The 20361-nt window shown below is 43.9% G+C and overlaps 1 protein-coding gene across 1 annotated transcript; it reads left to right on the plus strand.

The window, feature by feature from the left end:
- The first annotated feature begins 1362 nt into the window (after window positions 1-1362).
- On the plus strand, window positions 1363-2451 carry LOC136571872 (olfactory receptor 12D1-like). The gene has a single exon (XM_066572489.1). It carries the CDS (start codon window positions 1522-1524, stop codon window positions 2449-2451), a length of 930 nt encoding a protein of 309 aa, XP_066428586.1. The 5' UTR covers window positions 1363-1521.
- Window positions 2452-20361: the final 17910 nt, after the last annotated feature.

The following is a 20361-nucleotide window of genomic DNA, read 5'->3' on the forward strand; positions in this document are numbered from 1 at the left end:
CCTTGAACTCATATTGATTTACTGGCTTATCATGCCAAATATAAAACATTTTCCGTTGGAATATCAAAAAAATACTAATGTGTCTAGAGATTGCTGTTGCAAATTTGTTTTTCTTATTTCCCTCTCAGAATACCCACCTAATGTCTTAATACATGTGCGAGTATCTCAGTTCCACTGCCCAAGTTTTCTACAGATGGCAAAGTGATTCCTGCTATTGTGCATGTCAGTCAATGAAAATTGGTGCACTACAAGCTGTTTTTTTTAAGTAAAACATATAACTCAGCACACAATAATGCTCTTAAAATAAAGTTGTTCATTTTATAGACTGCCAGAATATTTTTAGTAGATGTCTTGTGCATGAATTCATATAAAGCTGTCATTATACTGTTCCAGAATTCACCTTTTTTTCTGTTAACTCACTTGTATTTTTATATTTTATATTTTTTCCTTTGTTAAGAAGTAGAGATGAGCGAGCACCAAAATGCTCGAGTGCTCGTTACTCGAGTCGAACTTTCAGTGATGCTCGAGAGTTCCCCCCGCACTGTCAGCATAACGATCATTCTCCTCTGCCACAGCTGTAACAGCTGTGGCAGAGAAGAACGATGTTAGCCCATTGAATTCAATGAAGCCGGCAATACATTGAATTCATGAATGGGTGTGAGTGAGATCTGTCTCTGATTGGTCAGGCTGTGACCAATCAGAGGCAGCTCATTCAGCAGGCAGGGATTTTAAATCCCCGGCTGCTGAATATTACTGAGAGCAGTTCAGGAGAACTGCCAGCTGGCCGCAGCTAAACTCCGTCTGCCGGGACCAGGTGAGTATATATATTTTTTTTATTTTTACACATTTCTGGATGAATTGCAGGGAAGGGCTTATATATTTAAGCCCTTCCCGAAAATTCATTGTGCGATCGCCGGCAGCCCATTGCTTTTAATGGAGCCGGCTGTATTGCTGGCTCCATTGAATTCAATGGGCTAACATCGTTCTGCCGGGACAAGGTAAGTATATATTTTTTTTTACTTTTTACACATTTTAGGATGATTTTCAGGTAAGGGCTTATATTTTTAAGCCCTTCCCGATAATTCATCCCGCGCTCGCCGGCAGCCCATTGCTTTCAATGGAGCCGGCTGTATTGCCGGCTCCATTGAATTCAATGGTCAGTGCTCGTTTAATCGAGACGAGCACCGCATCTCGAGCACCCTAATACTCGAACGAGCATCAAGCTCGGACGAGTATGCTCGCTCATCTCTATTAAGAAGTGAATTCTAATTAAAAAAAATGTAAATCCTAATAATTCTTTATAACAATTATGTCATATAAAATAAAGATTGTTTGCTGTTAATTTCTTATTTAGAGGAAATGGTATTCGAAAAATAAGAGCAATGGATAAAACTCTTTCAAGGACGTGTTTTCTCGATCATAGAGAGAATATCAATTTCCCAATAATTGTACCGAATGTATCATCCTAGGTCCTTGATTGGGACTTTTTAACTATGTTGGATTTCAGATACAATACATAAAATGAACTCTGACAATTCCACCCCAGTAACTTACTTTGCCTTGGCTGGGCTTGGAATTCAAAATGATTTCCAGATTGTTTTCTTCTTAATTATTCTGTTATTATATATAATAACTTTGTTGGCAAATATGTTGATTATGATTATCCCTATTTTTGATTTCACCCTCCATACACCCATGTACTTCTTCCTGTACAACTTGGCCTTCCTTGACATATGTTATGCAACAGTGGTTGTCCCCAAGATGATTATAGATTTTATGGCTCAGAAGAAGCATATTTCTTTTTGGGGCTGCATGCTACAAATTCATTTCTTTCATTTCTTGGGCAGTACAGAAATCACACTGTTTTCAGTTATGTCCTATGACAGATATGTTGCTATTGCACAACCTTTGAGATACAAAACCATCATGAGTTATAAAGTCTGCTTTGGTTTAGCTTCGTGTTCCTGGATTATTGGATTTTTTCATGCGTTGGTACATACTATAATGACAGCAAGGCTTCCATTCTGTGGACCAAATATAGTAGAACATTTCTTTTGTGATGTTAAACCTGTGCTTAACCTGGCCTGTACAGATGTATCTCTTAATTTGAAGCTTCTTTCTAGAGTCACTGGAACACTTTGTATAACAACCTTGATATTAACAATGCTTTCCTATGTCTTTATTAGCAAATTTCTTTTAAAAATAAAGACTTCACAAGGACGACGACGTGCATTATCTACGTGTAGTGCTCATTTTACTGTAGTCACTCTACAATATGGAACAGCCATTTTCACCTACATGCGTTCTTCTACTAAAGATTCTTTAAATCAAGACAGATCGGCTGCCATTATGTTCTCTGTTATAACCCCAGCATTAAATCCAATTATATATACATTAAGAAACAAAGATATGAAGAAAGCCTTGAAGAAGTTGCTCAAAATGTCTAATTGAGTAAATATACGCAATATCAAAAAACCTTGCAGAATACTTATATATATATATATGAAATTAAGTCATTTATATGTATCTAATACTTAATGTTTTTCTACATAATGAACTAATTAAAAAACTTGATTTAAAAAGTACAAAATTATCTCAGTTTTGTCATCTATATATATAAAATTGAGTGTATGCATGTGTCTGTCTGTCTGTGTGTATGTTTGTCCTTTATGCGCTACTACACCATTCATCCGATCGCCATGAAACTTTGGGAAGTTGTTGAGTACACCCCTGGGAAGATTATAGGCATAGTGCATCTATCCTATGATAAATGGCGCACGTGCAAGCGTCGTCGACAGTTACGCCCCCCCCCCACGTAGATCGTTCGATTTCCATCATTGCCACTAATTCTCTCACTTCCCGATGTCATAGAAACATAAAATTTGGCATGAGCATTGATTATGTCGTAAATAGGAAAATCAACAAAGACTGGAGACTGCAGGGGGCTGAGGTGCGGAGCAGGGAACGGAGGGAGTGTGAGTACAGTGAGGAGACCCGTTGCCCCCCCCCCAAACGCGGAGAAGCGGGGAATGAGAGGAGAAGCTAAACAGCTGTGCTAGTAAAGTGAGGAGACAGAGCCCGCATACTGAGCTGATCAAGAGGGCATTGTAGAAGGGCAGAAAAAGACCTGCTGCACTAACTGCCATATTGTTATCCAGAGGCAAGTGCACAGCTGACCACACATTACATGATTGCTCAGTTTGCTCCTGCACCCCTCCCCCAGCTGAACAAAATACTGTAAGAAGACCCCCTCCCAGCAGTAAATAACAACTTCCACGTCCCCCGCCCCCCACTACTGATCCACCATCACCAAACCTTATTAACCCCTGAGCACCCCCTTTGGTAAAAAAGAGGAATCTGCAGAGAAAGAAGGTCGCAGGGAGAACACACAGCATCACAGGCACTGCCTGAATTTTTACAGGAACTTCCTTGGTGGAGCTCTAAAACATATGAGCGCATAATTGACAGCGGCTTTCGTTATGTTTTGCCATAGAGACTCTCTAGTAACACAATGTACCCCAGGGTCACAATGGCCCACTTTTAAAGTGCCCACTCGAGTCGGGAAGGACACCGTGACAGGATCTCCAACCTACAAAAAGACAGCTATTATGGGGGAAAACAAGCCGAGATAAAAGCAACAACAGCCTAAGCACTCCTATTCCTACCAAAGGACAAACAGACATGCAACGTTTCTTCAAAAAACGCTCCTCCAGATCACCCCACCCATCAAGTAAAAAAGCGCTGAATATGACAACAACAACCCTTCTTAATCTGGAGAGAGAGGAGGAAGCTTCATCAGAGGGAGAAGAGAGCGAACATGTTTCCAAAAGTTTCATGAGGGATCTAATTACGAGAGCATTACACCCAGTCAGGTCAGATCTCTCTGAAACTAAAGAAGAACTCAAACATATGGGGAGAAGAGTTGAGGAACTCAAGTTATCCTCAGCTACCATCATAACACACTCAACAGAACTAACCGAAGTAATCAAAGATCATCACTCCCAACTGAGTCGTACGTTGATCATGCAAGAAGACCTGGAAAACAGGAACAGGCGCAGCAACATTAGATTCAAAGGCATCCTAGAAACATGGGCGACAAAAGTCCTCCCAAAGATAGCCACGGAAATATTTACATCACTCTTGGGCCCAGACAGAACAGCCAGTATCTCAATCGAACGCATCCACAGGGCACTGAGACCACCCGCAGCCCCCTCGGAACCGCCAAGGGATGTGATTTGTAAACTTCTGACTTTCCCGGATGCCCGAGCTACTCTAGAAGCAGCCAGAAGCAAAAAAGACATACAATATGGCGGCGTGACTATCCAACTCTTCCAGGACTTAGCCCCAACAACCCTGGCTAAACGCCGGATGTTGAAACCACTGCTAGAAGCCCTAAGAGCAAAGGACATCAAATATACCTGGCTATTTCCATTCAGCATAGGAATTTTCATCAAAGGCAAACGAATTAATATCCGTTCACCAGATGAACTTGACAAATGCTGGCACCAACTAGACATGGAACCCATAGAGCTCCCCTGCTGGCTTCCAATTCCAGAACTACCTAAATTCTCATATTTACCCCCTACCAAAAGCTGGCAGCTTACAGGCCACACAAAGTCGCCTAGGGGAAAAAAGAAAAAGAGCAAAGAAGATATGGCGCATGACGACACCTGAATTAAGATTTGACTACTACTAGACAAGACCTCCACGTCGAGTGGATCCACTGTTTGCTCTTGCATATCTATGGTTACCTTTGCATTTAATCTTCTCATTAACCTGCACACTCTTTTTCTCTATATGTTTAACCTAACCTTTACTCCCTAAAGCAAGAGCCACCCTATTGTGGTACCTGACTGACTAGGCCCAATTTACGTTAAAACTAATCAGTAATCTTAGACCCTACAAGTTCAAGGGTCTCTCCGTTACCGGCTCAATTGTGACTGGTGCCCCTTCTGAAAGTTGGGACACACACGCTACAATTGACCACATCTGTTACACATTAACAAATAGAACACTCCCATTTACTGTATTGAATAGACTTTTCTAGCTTCAACTCTCTTTGTACCCGCAAATACATCTACTTCCTTTCCCTCTTCTTTCAATTCGTGTCACCTATTTCGGCTCCTCCTCTTTTCTCTAACGAATCTCTTTACCCCCCCTTCCAACCTCATCTGTCTTCCCCTGTCTCATTCCATATCCTTCTCCAGAGCCGTCGACATCCGACGCAACTCAATTGAAGGACAAAACATTACCTGTGAATAACGTACATTGCATTTTTGTACTGCCATTGTTACAAGCCTTTCTGACTTCTTCGTGTCCCTTATTGCCCTATTAGGATATGACTTCCCCCCCTGGATCCCGGAGCGGGGTGGGCGCCATCAGGTTTGCGTCTTTCAACGTCCGAGGTCTCAACACGACACAATGTAGCTCAAATCCTGAAAAAACACAAACCAAAAATCCTTCTAATGCAAGAGACACACTTTAAAAAAGATAAGACCCCACCCCTACCAGGGGGAACATTCCCGCAAAGCTACCACAATACTCATCCAAGCTCTGCATCAAAGGGAGTCTCTATTTTGTTTCATAAATCTACTCCCTTTATCCTTAATGCCCAGCACACGGATGGAGAGGGCAGAGTACTCATTATTAAAGGCATATTCAACAATACTAAAATAACTATAGCGAACTTGTACGCACCTAATTCGGATCAAACCGTGTGGCTAATTAAACAATTGGAGGTCATCAAACAATTTGCCGAAGGACATATACTGGGCGGAGATCTAAACATTACTGTAAACCCACTATTAGACGCTTCGACGGGCAGGTCCCAGGTCTCGCAACCCAAACTAAAAAGATTAAACAAATCTCTTCAAGAGCTGGGGCTGGTGGATACCTGGAGATCATTACATCCCTCTACCAGGGATTACACTTTTTTTTCGCATGTACACTCCTCCTTACAAAGATTGAATTATGTATTTATTTCTTCTGGTCTCCTACCGTACCTTGGAGAAGCCAAAATAGACCCCATCACTATATCAGACCACGCACCCATGCAGATATTCACTTAGCTGACAAGACCCCACGCGAGTGGAGATGGCGACTAAATGAGTCTCTGTTAGATCCACCAAAAGAAAGAACCCAGCTGGGTGACCTAATTAAAGAGTATTTTACGCTAAACTCAAAGACGTGCACAGCTACGCTAGCATTGGAGTCCGCTGTAGGCGCGCGATTGCTGAGGGTTTGTGCAGAGGCCTATGTCCTTGGTGCAGTGAAAGTCCGCTTCCTGCCTAGGATTGCTGAAGCTGTGGGCCGAGGCTTATGTCGTGGGCGCAGTGCAAGTCTGCCATGTTTGGCCGCTCAGATCAATTTTTGGTTCATGTCTTGGGCTTCCTAGGACCCCCCTATGCTGTTGGTGCAAACTTAGTTCCCATCGCGGTGTTTGACCTGTCTGGCACAAAGGCACTGACTGACTTGGGTAGAGGGCAGAGCGCTGACGGCTTTCCCTTTGCAGTGTGGATTGAGCTATGCGACACCTTGACAGAATGAATACTGTGTGGCGCATGGATTCCCCATTGCTATGCCCACGTTTGCAGCTCCTGATGGAGGTGGCACAGGATTGGAGTTCTCATTGCTTCTGTACAGCATTGTGGGCTATCACCCCGCCCCTTTTAAAGAGGGTCGCTGCCTGGCCCTGCCAACCCTCTGCAGTGTGTGCCTGCAGTTCCTCCTCATGGCAGACGCACTTATAAATAGACATGAGGGTGGTGTGGCTGTGAGGCCAGCGTGTGGCATGAGGGCAGCTGAAGGCTGCGCAGAGACACTTTGGTGTGCGCTGTGGACACTGGGTCGTGCGGAGGGGGGGGGGGGGGGGATTAGGCAGCACGTAACCCAAGAAAAGAGGCAGGGGTGTGTTCCGCAGGCAGTGCTTGTGCTTTGTTGGAGGTAGTGTGGTGCTTAGCTAAGGTGTGCCTTGCTAATGAGGGTTTGTCCGAAGTAAAAATTGGTAGGGGGGGGCACTCTTGCTGCTATTGTGGCTGAATAGTGGGACCTGGGAACCTGAAATGCAGCCAAGAATGTTGGTCCTCGCCTGCCCTATCCGTTTCTCTGTCGTTTCCAGCACTTTCTTGGGTTTTGCAGATTTTCACAAATGAAAACCTTAGCGAGCATCGGCGATATACAAAAATGCTCGGGTCGCCCATTGACTTCAATGGGGTTTATTACTCGAAACAAACCCTCGAGCATCGCGAAAAGTTCGACTCGAGTAACGAGCACCTGAGTATTTTGGTGCTTGCTCATCTCTAATTAGGATGATGATCATCAAGACCTGGCCTCTCTGAGGGTTGAAGTTTGGAAGGTAATGGTTGGCATGCTGCCAGTGGAATAATGAAGGCTTCCATCTTGTTGGTACTGATAATTACATATTTTAGTTTACAGCTGAGGCAGGAATAGAGCCGACTATAGAACATAGCATCCCTGGAGGTCTGGGGACAGAGTTGCAGTATGCACATATCCTTGGTGGAAGCAGGCCAGATGAGATCCACATACTCCCAGACTGATTCTGGACTGATGAAGCCTTTACTTGTGATCATCTTTGGTAATTCCTGACAAAGATCAGTGGTATAGCCAGAAATTGCATTGCAAACACTTTGAAATGCTTAATAGAAAACATATGAATGAAGCCTTTCCATATTTCAGATTGAGATGAGGAGGAGTTCTGACTTTTAGTACCTAGAATATCCTTTTCATTGCTATCAAATGCCCCTCTAGTCTAAGAAAATACTAGCTTTTTTACATGGCTGTTATTGCTTCCACTTTTGTTCTGTGGCTTTACTTTTGTCCATTGGCTCATATTTGTATCTGAAGGTTGGATTTTGCCCATGGAGGCAAAATCCAAGGTGGAGGCGCGGTACCGAGCTTGACCCTGGGCCCGGTAACGTGCTTCTCACACAGACTATAGCGGGTCCTGGTCATGGTGTCTTGGCCTTGTAATGCCACCTCCTCCTCCCGCTTGGGGTCAGGGGATCAGCACTAGGCATTATGTATTTTCTCTCGTGTTACCACAGTTATCTGAGACACTGGTTTGGGCCAAAGAAGAGAAGCGTTACTGCATTGATGAGACCTTCACAGCTGTACTAGCATTGGAGTCCGCTCTATGCCCACGATTGCTGAGGGTGTGTGCAGAGGCCTATGTCCTCGGCACGGTGAAAGTCTGGCATGTTTGGGCACTATCATTTCTTCATGTTTATTACTGTCTTTGGGTTCCTTCGGCTCGCCTACACTGTGGGTGCATAAAGACTTCCCATAGCGGTGATTTACCTGTCCGGCACAAAGTCACTGACTGACTTGGGTAGGGTGCATAGCGCAGATGGCTTTCCCCTTGCGGTGTCGCTAGAGCTATCCGACACCTAGACAGAATGAATACTGTGTGGGCACATGGACTTCCCATTGCTATGTCAGTCGCGGCACCTTGGGTCTCACAAGGTGTTTGCTGGGACCGAGCCTGGCCAAGGGCCGGCTCACATCCTTCCCACACAGGCTACAGCAGGTCCTGGTCATGGTTTCTTGGCCTTGTAAGGCCACCTCCTCCTCCTGCTTGGGGTCAGGGGATCAGCATTGCACATCATGTATTTTCTCTCGTGTTTTATCACAGTTATCTGAGAAACTCTTTTGGGCGAAAGGAGAGGAGCGTTACTGCATTAATGAGACATTCACTGCTGTACTAGCATCAAAGTCCACTTCATGCCTACGATTGCTGAAGCTGTGGGCCAAGGCCTATGTCGTTGGCGCAGTGTAAGTCTGCCATGTTTGGCCACTCTGATTTCTTTATTGTTCATGTCTTGGGTTGCCTAGGACCCACCTATGCTGTTGGTACACACAGACTTCCCATCGCGGTGTTTGACCTGTCTGGCACAAAGACACTGACTGACTTGGGTAGTGGGCAGAGTGCAGATGGCTTTCCCCTTACGGTGTTGATTGAGCTATCCGACACCTAGACAGAATGAATACTGTGTGGGCACATGGATTCCCCATAGCTATGTAACTCATGCCCACGTTTGCAGCTCCTGACGGAGGTTGGCACTTTATTGGAATAAAGATCGAAAATCAATTTCTCATTGATTCTCAACTGCATTGTGGGCTATCGCCCCCCCCCCCCTTTTTAAAGAGGCCCTGCCAACCCTCTGCAATGTGTTCCTTTGGTTCTTCCTCATCACAGACGCACTTGTAAATAGACATGAGGGTGGTGTGGCTATGCAGCGAGCGTGTGGCATGAGGGCAGGTGCAGGCTGCGCATGGACACTTTTGTGTGCGCTGTGGACGCTGGGTCGTGTGGGGGGTTGGACAGCATGTAACCCTGGAGAAGAGGCAGCGGTGTGACCCACAGGCAGTGATTGTGCTTGGTTGGAGGTAGGGTGGTGCTTAGGTAAGGTGTGCCTTGCCAATGAGGGTTTGTCCGAAGTAAAAATTGTTAGGGGGGGGGGGGCACACTCTTGCCGCTATTGTGGCTTAATAGTCAGACCTGTGAGCATGAGATGCAGCCCTGCACGCTGCCCCTGCCTTGCCCTATCCGTTTCTGTGGCGTTTCCATGACTTTCGTATGTTTTCCTGATTTTTACAAGTGAAAACCTAAGCGCAGCATCCGTCATATACAAAAATGCTGTAGTCGCCCACAGACTTCAATGGGGTTCGTTACTCGAAACTAGCTCTCGAGCATCGCGGGAAGTTCGACTCGAGCAACGTGCACCCGAGCATTTTGGTGCTCGCTCATCTCTACTCCTAAAGCAAACACCTTTGTACGCTGCCTAATAACATGCTCCCTGACCTGCTGACTGCAATCCCTGCTAGCCACCATCAACTGCCCCCTGCAGTCTCACTGTTTCTGCCATCACATGGTTTAACATCTGACCATTGTTTGTGTGTAGCATCCCTCACTTTCCCTCATCATACTGTGAACATCTCCAGACCCTTTACCTTTTGTATCACTCCATTACTTGTAGTATGTAAGCTCATTGGAGCAAGACCATCACCCCTATTGTTTCCAACAACTGATTACTACTAGAGATGAGCGAACCTACTCTTTTCGAGTAATTACTCGATCGAGTACTTACGTACTCGGGGGGAAAAGATTCGGGGGGCGCCGGGGGGCAGGGGGAGGCGTGGCGGAGTGGAGGTTGCAGTGGGGAACAGGAGGGAGCCCTCTCTCTCTCCCTCTCCCCCCCTCCCCACTCCCCGCTGCAATCCCCCAATCACCCACGGCGCCCCCCAAATCTTTTCGCCCGAGTACGGAAGTACTCGAAAATCGCGGCGCTCGGGTGAAAAAGGGGCATGGCTGAGTACGTTCGCTCATCTGTAATTACTACATGAAACCGTGGTTCTGAAATTTTTGTACTTTTGTCTTTCTGTATTCCCCCTGTCTTTGCAAGCGCTGCACAATATGTTGGCGCTATACAAATAAAGATTATTATTATAATAAAGATTATTATTACCATGCCCCCTCCTCTTTCCAGGCTTTATAAATTAAAGGGGTTGTCCCGCGGCAGCAAGTGGGTCTATACACTTCTGTATGGCCATATTAATGCACTTTGTAATGTACATTGTGCATTAATTATGAGCCATACAGAAGTTATAAAAAGTTTTTTACTTACCTGCTCCGTTGCTAGCGTCCTCGTTCCCATGGAGCCGACTAATTTTCGCCGTCTAATGGCCAAATTAACCGCGCTTGCGCAGTCCGGGTCTTCTTCTGTTCTCAATGGGGCTCCGTGTAGCTCCGCCCCGTCATGTGCCGATTCCAGCCAATCAGGAGGCTGGAATCGGCAATGGACCGCACAGAAGAGCTGCGGTCCACGGAGGGAGAAGATGCCGGCGGCCATCTTTACCGGTAAGTATAGAAGTCACCGGAGCGCGGGGATTCAGGTAAGCGCTGTGCTGTTTTTTTTTTTAAGTCCCTGCATCGGGGTTGTCTCGCGCCGAACGGGGGGGGGGGGGGGGGGGGTTGAAAAAAAAAAACCTGTTTCGGCGCGGGACAACCCCTTTAAGTCTTCCCTGATAAGCTTTGTTCTGGAGACCTTTCACTATTTTTGCAGCCTATGCTTGGAAAGGATCTTCTTGATCTGAGTATGTTGGGAATTACATTTGGTAATAAATGAGTTTGTTTTACTGAAGTCCTCTCTTTTAAGGGATTTCTCATTTGTTTTCAAGAAGGGGGGTGGGGGTGGAATTGAAGTCTTCCCCTAGAACTCTTTTATAGGCAGAATGACGAATACCTTAGGGAGCTCTTTTTCTTTAAATCTTGTTTTGAAGGTTTCTTCTTGTTCTATGAAGATTTTTGAGGATGAACAGTTTCTTTCTGTATAGGAGGTCTCTAGAACTGAACACAATATTCCAGGTGTAGTCTCACCAGAGCTCTATACAGCAGGATCACACTCCTTCTTTTTAAAGTATATCCATGACTAGATCATGGATTCCAAATGTTGACCAATTTAACTCTTCTATCAAACATAATGACTAAAGATGAGCGAACACCAAAATGTTCGGGTTCGCGTTATTCGAAACGAACTTCCCGCGATGTTCGGGTGTTCGTTTCGAATAACGAACCCCATTGAAGTCAATGGGCGACCGGAACATTTTTGTATTTCGCCGATGCTCGCTAAGGTTTTCATGTGTGAAAATCTTGGCAATTCAAGAAAATGATGGGAACGACACAGCAAGTTCTCCTCTGCCACAGCTGTAACAGCTGTGACAGAGAAGAACGATGTTAGCCCATTGAATTCAATGGAACCGGCAATACAGCCGACTCCACTGAATGCAATGGGCTGCCGGCGATCGCGGGATGAATTGTCGGAAAGGGGTTAAATATATAAGCCCTTTCCTGCAATTCATCCAGAAATGTGTAAAAATAAAAAATATATATATATACTCACCTGGTGCGGGCAGATGGAGTTCAGCGCGGCAGGCTGCAGTTCTCCTGAACTGCTCTGAACAGCTGTGAGTAATATTCAGCAGCCGGGGATTTAAAATCCCCGCCTGCTGAATAAGATGCCTCTGAATGGTCACAGCCTGACCAATCAGAGGCCAGCCCTCACTCACACCCATTCATGAATTCATGAATGGGTGTGAGTGAGGGCTGGCCTCTGATTGGTCAGGCTGTGACCATTCAGAGGCATCTTATTCAGCAGGCGGGGATTTTAAATCCCCGGCTGCTGAATACTACTCACAGCTGTTCAGAGCAGTTCAGGAGAACTGCAGCCTGCCGCGCTGAACTCCATCTGCCGGCACCAGGTGAGTATATATATATTTTTTTATTTTTACACATTTCTGGATGAATTGCAGGAAAGGGCTTATATATTTAACCCCTTTCCGACAATTCATCCCGCGATCGCCGGCAGCCCATTGCATTCAGTGGAGTCGGCTGTATTGCCGGTTCCATTGAATTCAATGGGCAAACATCGTTCTTCTCTGTCACAGCTGTTACAGCTGTGGCAGAGAAGAAGGATTTGTCTTCTATATGTTCTCAATGGGGTTGGCGCTGCTGCCGCCGGCCCCATTGAGCGCATATAGACGAACATCCGAACATCGTGTGGTGTTCATTACGAATAACGAACATCCCGAACACCCTAATATTCGCCCGAGCATCAAGCTCGGACGAGTACGTTCGCTCATCTCTAATAATGACCTCAATTTTATTCCTAGGCAAAATACGGGAAATTTTTTAAAATAATGGGAGCACCTAGATGAGCATTATCTATCTTAGGTGTTTCAATTGTTTTAATAAAACACTGTATTATGCTCAGCACTACTACTGGTTCTATAGAAAAATGATTTTTCTTCTTTTGCCTATGTATACCTTGGATACCATCACATTAAACTGTAACAATTTGCAATTATCAGCAGATGACCCCCCCCCCCCCTCATTTGGTAGCTAACAAAAAAATCTAATTGGTGAATACTCAATCCTTTTCTAAAAAAATACTGAATATCACATCAAAATCTTTTTCCAAAAAACATCTACCACTGGCCACTTTTGCCATATATGTATCATAGAACTAAATTTATTACACACTCTGAAACTATTATTCTTTTTTTTAAATCATGTTATTTTTATTGAAGTTATATTTTTGAATGCAATTACCCCTAAAGGCTCAGGGTGCGTTCACGCACGCACAAAAACACGCTTCTATTTGCAACAATGCATTCGCTAGTGTGTGTTAACATGTCTGTACTTTGCAGGTGCATGCCTGCAAAGATAGGACATGTGTGCACCATAGGGAATGCACGCACTGTTTTCAATGGAGCCGTGGTCTGCCGGCTCCCTGCATTTTTTTTTCAGGAAAGGGCTTTACATATAAGCTCTTCCCTGAAAAAAAAAAATTTAAGTGTACAAAAAAACAAAAATGCAGGCATTCTCTTCAATGGAGCCACTGATGCTGCCTGCGGCTCCATTGAAGACAATGGTCTGCTGGCACCACGGAATTGTTTTTCAGGGAAGAGCTTTACATATAAGCTCTTCCCTGAAAAAGAAAAATTTTAGTGTAAAAAAATTACTTACCTGTCCGCAGCTGCTGTGTCCCCCCGTGGGGATGAAGAACTCATCTGCTGCATGCGGCAGATGTTTCCTTCATCCCCACTAGTAAAAAGAATTCCCTGCTGCTACATCTGCCACATCTGTGGCAGATGCAGCAGTGGAATTCTTCAATTCTCTACCGCAGCAGTCACACATGTCAGCTGCAGTAGAGGATTCTGCTTCCGGCAATTGATTTCAGGGAAGGGATTTAAATATAAACCCTACCCTGAAAATCAAGTAAAGGTGGTTTAAAAAATAAAATAAAATAGATGCACACCTCCCTTCAGCTGCCAGGGCTCAGCCATATGTTCTCCTGCTGTCCCCTGCACTGTGGTGCTGATCTATCAGCAGGCGGGGATTTAAAATTTGAGGTGCTCAGCCAATCATAGACAGCTCTCCCCGAATGAATGCAGTAGAGAATTAAAGAATTCCTCTGCTCCATCTGCCACAGTTGTGGCAGATGTAGCACCAGGGAATTATTTTAACTAGCGGGGATCAAGGAAACATCTGCAGATTTGTCCTTCATCCCCGCGGGGCACACAGCAGTGGACAACAGGTAAGTAATTTTTTTTTTACACTACTTTTAATTGGCTTTTTTTAGGGAAGGGCTTATAAAGCCCTTTCCTGAAAATCCATTGACGGTTGCCGGGGATCAGCGGTGACTTCTGCCACTGTCCCCGACTCTGTAGTACTGAGCTATCAGCATCCGGGGATTTAAAATCCATGCCTGCTGGTAGCTCTGATTGTGATTGGCTGAGCAGTTCAGCCAATCACAATCAGAGCTACCAGCAGGCGGGGATTTTAAATCCCCGGCTGCTGATAGCTGAGAGCTACAGAGCCGGGGACAGCTGCAGAAGCACCCGGCAGGTGAGTATCATATTTTTTTGTACACTATTTTAAAGGGCTTTTCAGGGAAGGGCTTATGAAGCCCTTCCCTGAAAAGCCACTGACAGCTGCTGGGGCTCAGCGGCGACTTCTGCCTCTGTCCTCCACTCTGTAGCGCTGCTGAGCTATCAGCAGCGGGGGATTTAAAATCCCCGCCTGCTGGTAGCTCTGATTGTGATTGGCTGAAGCACGCAGCCAATCACAATTGGAGCTACCAGCAGGCGGGGATTTTAAATCCCTGCCTGCTGATAGCTGAGAGCTACAGAGCCGGGGACAGCCCTTCCATGCAAAGCCATTGACAGCTCCCGGGGCTCAGCGGCGACTTCTGCTGCTGTCCCTGGCTCTGTAGCGCTGCTGAGCTATCAGCAGCCAGGGATTTAAAAACCCCACCCGCTGGTAGCCCTGATTGTGATTGGCTGAAGCACTTCAGCCAACCACAATCAGAGCTACCAGCAGGCGGGGATTTTAAATCCCCGGCTGCTGATAGTTCAGAACTACAGAGCCGGGGACAGCTGCAGAAGCCGTGGCTGAGCCCTGGCAGGTGAGTATTTATTTTGTTTCTTTTTGGACACTATTTTAAATGCCTTTTCAGGGAAGGGCTTATGAAGCCCTTCCCTGAAAAGCCATTGACGGCTGCCGGGGCTCAGCGGTCACTTCTGCTACTGTCCCGAACTCTGCACTGCTGTTTTGAGCTATCAGCAGGTGGGGATTTAAAATCCCCACCTGCTGGTAACTCTGATTATGATTGGCTGAAGTGCTCAGCCAATCACAATCAGAACTACCAGCAGGCAGGGATTTTAAATCCCCGGCTGCTGATAGCTCAGAACTACAGAGTCGGGGACAGCGCCAGAAGTAGCAGCTGAGCCCCAGCAGCTGAAGGGAGGTGAGTATTTTTTTTTAAAATACACTTTTTTAAATGGCTTCTCAGGGAAGGGCTTATGAAGCCCTTCCCTGAAAAGCCATTGACGGGATGCCGGCAGCAGGATTCTCTACCGCAGCTGTCATGTGTGAGAATTGAAGAATTCCCTTTGCTGCATCTGCCACAGATGTGGCAGATGTAGCAGCAGGGAATTCTTTTAACTAGCGGAGGTCACGACAGTGGCAGAGAGGTAAGTTTTTTTATTCTTTTTTGTTTTGCACTAAAATGTTTTTTTTTTCAAGGAAGGGCTTGTATGTAAAGCTCTTCCCTGAAAAAGAATGCAGAGGGCCGGCAGAGCATTGTTTTTAATGGAGCTTCTGGCAGCAGCCGCAGCTCCATTGACAACAAGCACGCAGCTGTGTTTACGCATGTTTTGCTCATACCTACGTGCAGCCTGTGACTGGCTGAGCACTCAGCCAATCAGACACAGCCCTTTCAGCAGGCAGGGATTTTAAATCCCTGGCTGCTTAAAGAGCTTCAGAGCAGTGCAGGGAAACAAACAGCTAGATGCACCTGAGCCCTGACAGTGGCAGAGAGGTGAATATATATGTATTTTTATGATTACACATGCTATGGAAGATTTTCAGGGAAGGGCTTAAATTTAAAGCCCTTCCCTGAAAATCACTGCAATGGGCACAGACCTCTATTCATGCGTGTTTTGGCAATTCCGTGGACACGTGGTTTTGTGCACGCAAATATACGCTCGTCTGAATGAGGCCTAAAAATGTCAAACCTGGTGTTCACTATGTTGACGTTTAAAGGAAAGTTATTAAAGTTTTAAATTGGCAGTAAACAAAAAGAAATGCAATTGTTAGTAAAGAAAAGCACTACTAACCTGAAGATAAATAGTTAGAACCTTTTTTTTTCTTATGTTAGCCCATCAAAGGCTTGCATATTTTCCCTGGAATTATAACAAGGCTTGAGATACCTTTAAACTTTTAAGGACCAAGCGCCATAAATATATGGTGCTGGTTCCTGGGCTTTAATCCTGGGCCAATAGCAGAAGTATGATGTGGGATTAAAGCCGGAGCAGGTCGATCCTCAGCTGTAAGACTCAGCCTTGGAACCAAAGGAGAAGCACTTTTAAAATCTCTTCTGCCTACTCCTTTTCAGGCTACATAGTGCTCAACGAGCACTATGGTTCAAATAGTGAAAGTGGAAGTATTATTTTCATTATGTAACCGTCGGGCGCCCTCTATCACAGAAGAGCTGCAGGGTCCTAGCAGACCCTGGACAGCTCTGTTAGTGACTATTGTCATGACAGGGGGATGTTTTTCCCTGTAACTAGGGCTCGTATAAATGCCCCAGCTACAGTAGAAAAGTGTGAAATAAAAAAAATAAAAAAGCAATGTCAATGTCCCCCAGAGATCTTATATGATATCATGATAAAAAAAAAATAAAATGATACAGATGGTAAAAAAAACTATACTACTTTTAGAAATAGATAACTATAAATTTAAAAAATATATCATTTTTAGGAAATGTGTGTGTGTGTATATATATATATCTTTTTATCAAACTAGCATAAGTTTTTTTAATTTATTAAAATATTTAATCATAAAGTATAATATATATAATGTTTACAGCTAAAAACAAGAATAATAAATCAATTGATCTCCCCTGACCCATCTATATATTCAGTTTCAAAATATATTTAAACATTTTTATACAATAGAATGGCTAGATATGCAAAGTTACCGCCATAGGATAAACTCACAAGTTGTTTATTCGAGAGGCAAGAATTTGATAAATCATTATGTATCCTCATTGGATGGGGAATAAGATGAGGATCAGAAGTAAGGTTGATATGACACGTCTTTTATGTTTTTATTGGTTTTGCACATTTAAAAAGCTATAAATAAAGATTATATCATTCAGTTCGTTAATTATGTAGAATATAATTGCATGTTAATGACATGTAAATTACTTAAAGAGGTATACTTAAGATTACATTGGTGGCTCAGTGTGTAGTATAAGTCAAAACATTAATCTTCCAAAATACATTCAATGTCCAAATGAACATTTTTTTTCGCCATAATGCAGCAAAACCAGCGACCTATTGACCTCCGCCTGCAACTGGAGATGATCTCCTGTAGTTTTTCAACTGCATGTTGAGTGTACAGTCTCATCGGCATTCTCTGCTATTTCTCTCACTAAGGCCTTAGTCAGACGGGCGTTTTTTCGTGCGATTTGCGCATCGCATGTCGCATGCGCAAATCGCGTGACCGGAGGCGAAAAATCGCGGGAAAAATCTGCACCTAGCCTCGTTAATCGTCGCAGCAAAACGCCCGTCTGACCGGAGAAAAATCGCCGTGCGCATCAAAATGCGCATGAAACTTAGACTGACCGGCGAAAAAAATGATTTTGGTGCGCACATAAAACGCCGAACGCAGATAGGCGCGATCTGCGAATCGTCGTGTCCTATAATTTATCGCATATTCGCATAAAAAGCGGACATGTGACCGATACCATAGCGAACCATTGGTTCTATATATGCGCAAATCGAATGCGCAAATCGCGCGAACAAACGCCCGTCTGACTAAGGCCTAAGTCTGTAAAGCAGAGAACTTGCATGTGCACAATTTACAGAGCTTCTTCACAAGGTAAGCATGCACAGAGAGATAATCTCAGGCCTCTCTTAGTACATTGATACATTGATAGCTATGTTACATTAGATTTCGGCACCACTCGATCTGTATCCTTGCATTGCAATACTGTTGTAATCTCTGATATAACTCACACTCAAGGCCTCTGAGAGCTCCTGCGCCGTGTAAATATAAGACAGATACTTTGAGGTTACACAGTGCTGGAGAGTTGTAGAGATATTGGTGCTAGCTCCAACAATTACAACAGATCGAGTGTGGCATCCATCTAGGGAAGCTTTTATATCAAAGGTGGAGAGGAGGAATTTTGGTGGAGGGCACAGGCAATGAAAACTCTGGATGGGGGATTATGTATATATAAACGAAAGCCCTCACTGACTGGCTGACTCACTCACTGACTGATTCGCCACTAATTCTCCAACTTCCCGATGTCATAGAAACATGAAATTTGGCACAAGCATAGATTATGTCCAAAATAGGAAAAATAAAGGGATCATAACTCGATTATTCAATTCTAGCACAAAAGAACTAGCGTCCAAATTTTACGTACAGAATCTAATTCTCTCACTTCCCGATGTCATAAAAACTTAAAATTTGGCACAAGCATTGATTGTGTCATATATAGGAAAAGTTAATGGGTCCCAATTCGATTATTCAATTCTAAGCACAAAAGAACTAGCGTCCAAATTTTATGTACGTAATCTAATTCTCTCACTTCCCGATGTCATAGAAACTTGAAATCTGGCACTAGCCTTGATTATATCATAAATAGGAAAAGCTAATGGGTCCCAACTCAATTATTCAATTCTAAGAGCAAAAGAATTAGCATCCGAATTTTACGTACGTAATCTAATTCTCTCACGTCCCAATGCAACAAATAATTACACAAATTTTTACCGCACAAATGTGAAATTTGCCATGACCATTCTTTGCGTACTAAATATTGGAAATTTAAAGGGTTGCAACTTGATTATTTAATCCTATGCATAACAGTAAGTGACTCCCTATGTCATGTAACTAATAACACACATCTGTACTGCACAAACTTGAAATTTGGCATGACCATTTCTATGTTATGTAACTAATTACATATCTGTACCCCGCAATATATGAGACACTTATCTTCTCAGTAAAACAAAACGCATTGAGAAATATGAGTATATACTGACAGGAATAAAACTGACTGTCGTATGTATTGAAAGGCTGTATACTGGCATTTTCACATACAGTCTGAGATAAACTTCTCTCATATCTGCCTATACACTGAGAGTAATCTATCTGATCTGTGTGTTATGAGCAGCGTGTGAGAGGTGGCACATTCTGTGGGGTGACATTTTCACATACAGTCTGAGATAAATTTCTCTCCTATCTGCCTATACACTGAGAGGAATCTATCTGATCTGTGTGTAATAAGCAGCGTGTGAGAGGTGGACATTCTGTCTAGTGGCATTTTCACATACTGTCTGAGGAAAATATTTTTTTTTCTGCCTATACACTGAGAAGAATCTGATCTGTGTGTAATGAGCAGCGTGTGAGGGGTGGACATTTTATGGAGGGAAATTTTTACATACAGTCTGAGGAAAATCTCTCTTCTATCTGCCTATACACTGAGAAAAATCTAACTTACCTGTGTGTAATAAACAGCGTGTGAGGGGTGGACATTTTTACATACAGTCTGACAAAAATCTCTCTTCTACCTGCTTATATACTGAGATAAATCTAACTGACCTGTGTGTAATGAGCAGCGTGTGAGAGGAGGCACATTCTGTGGGGTGACATTTTCACATACAGTCTGAGATAAATCTCTCTCTTATCTGCCTATACACTGAGAGGAATCTATCTGAACTGTGTGTTATGAGCAGTGTGTGTGAGGGGGCATATTCTGTGGGGTGTATGAGACAGTTATCTTCTCAGCAAAACAAAACACATTTAGAAATATACTGTATACTAATATACTGACAGGAATAAAACTGACTGTTGTATGTATTGAAAGGCTGTATAGTAGCATTTTCACATACAGTCTGAGATAAATTTCTCTCCTATCTGCCTATACACTGCGAAGAATCTATCTGATCTGTGTGTTATGAGTAGCATGTGAGAGGAGGCACATTCTGTGGGGTGACATTTTTACATACAGTCTGAGATAAATCTCTCTCCTATTTGCCTATACACTGCGAAGCATCTGATCTGTGTGTAATGAGCAGCGTGTGAGAGGTGGACATTTTATGGAGGGAAATTTTTACATACAGTCTGAGGAAAATCTCTCCTCTATCTGCCTATACACTGAAAGAATCTAACTGGCCTGTATGTAAGGAAAAAATATCTCTTCTATCTGCCAATGCACTGAAAATCAGCAAGAAATACGATTTATGACACACCTAGACACAGATAAAACA

The sequence above is a fragment of the Eleutherodactylus coqui genome, chromosome 6 (genome assembly GCF_035609145.1).
Source record: "Eleutherodactylus coqui strain aEleCoq1 chromosome 6, aEleCoq1.hap1, whole genome shotgun sequence".
Classification (NCBI taxonomy): domain Eukaryota; kingdom Metazoa; phylum Chordata; class Amphibia; order Anura; family Eleutherodactylidae; genus Eleutherodactylus; species Eleutherodactylus coqui.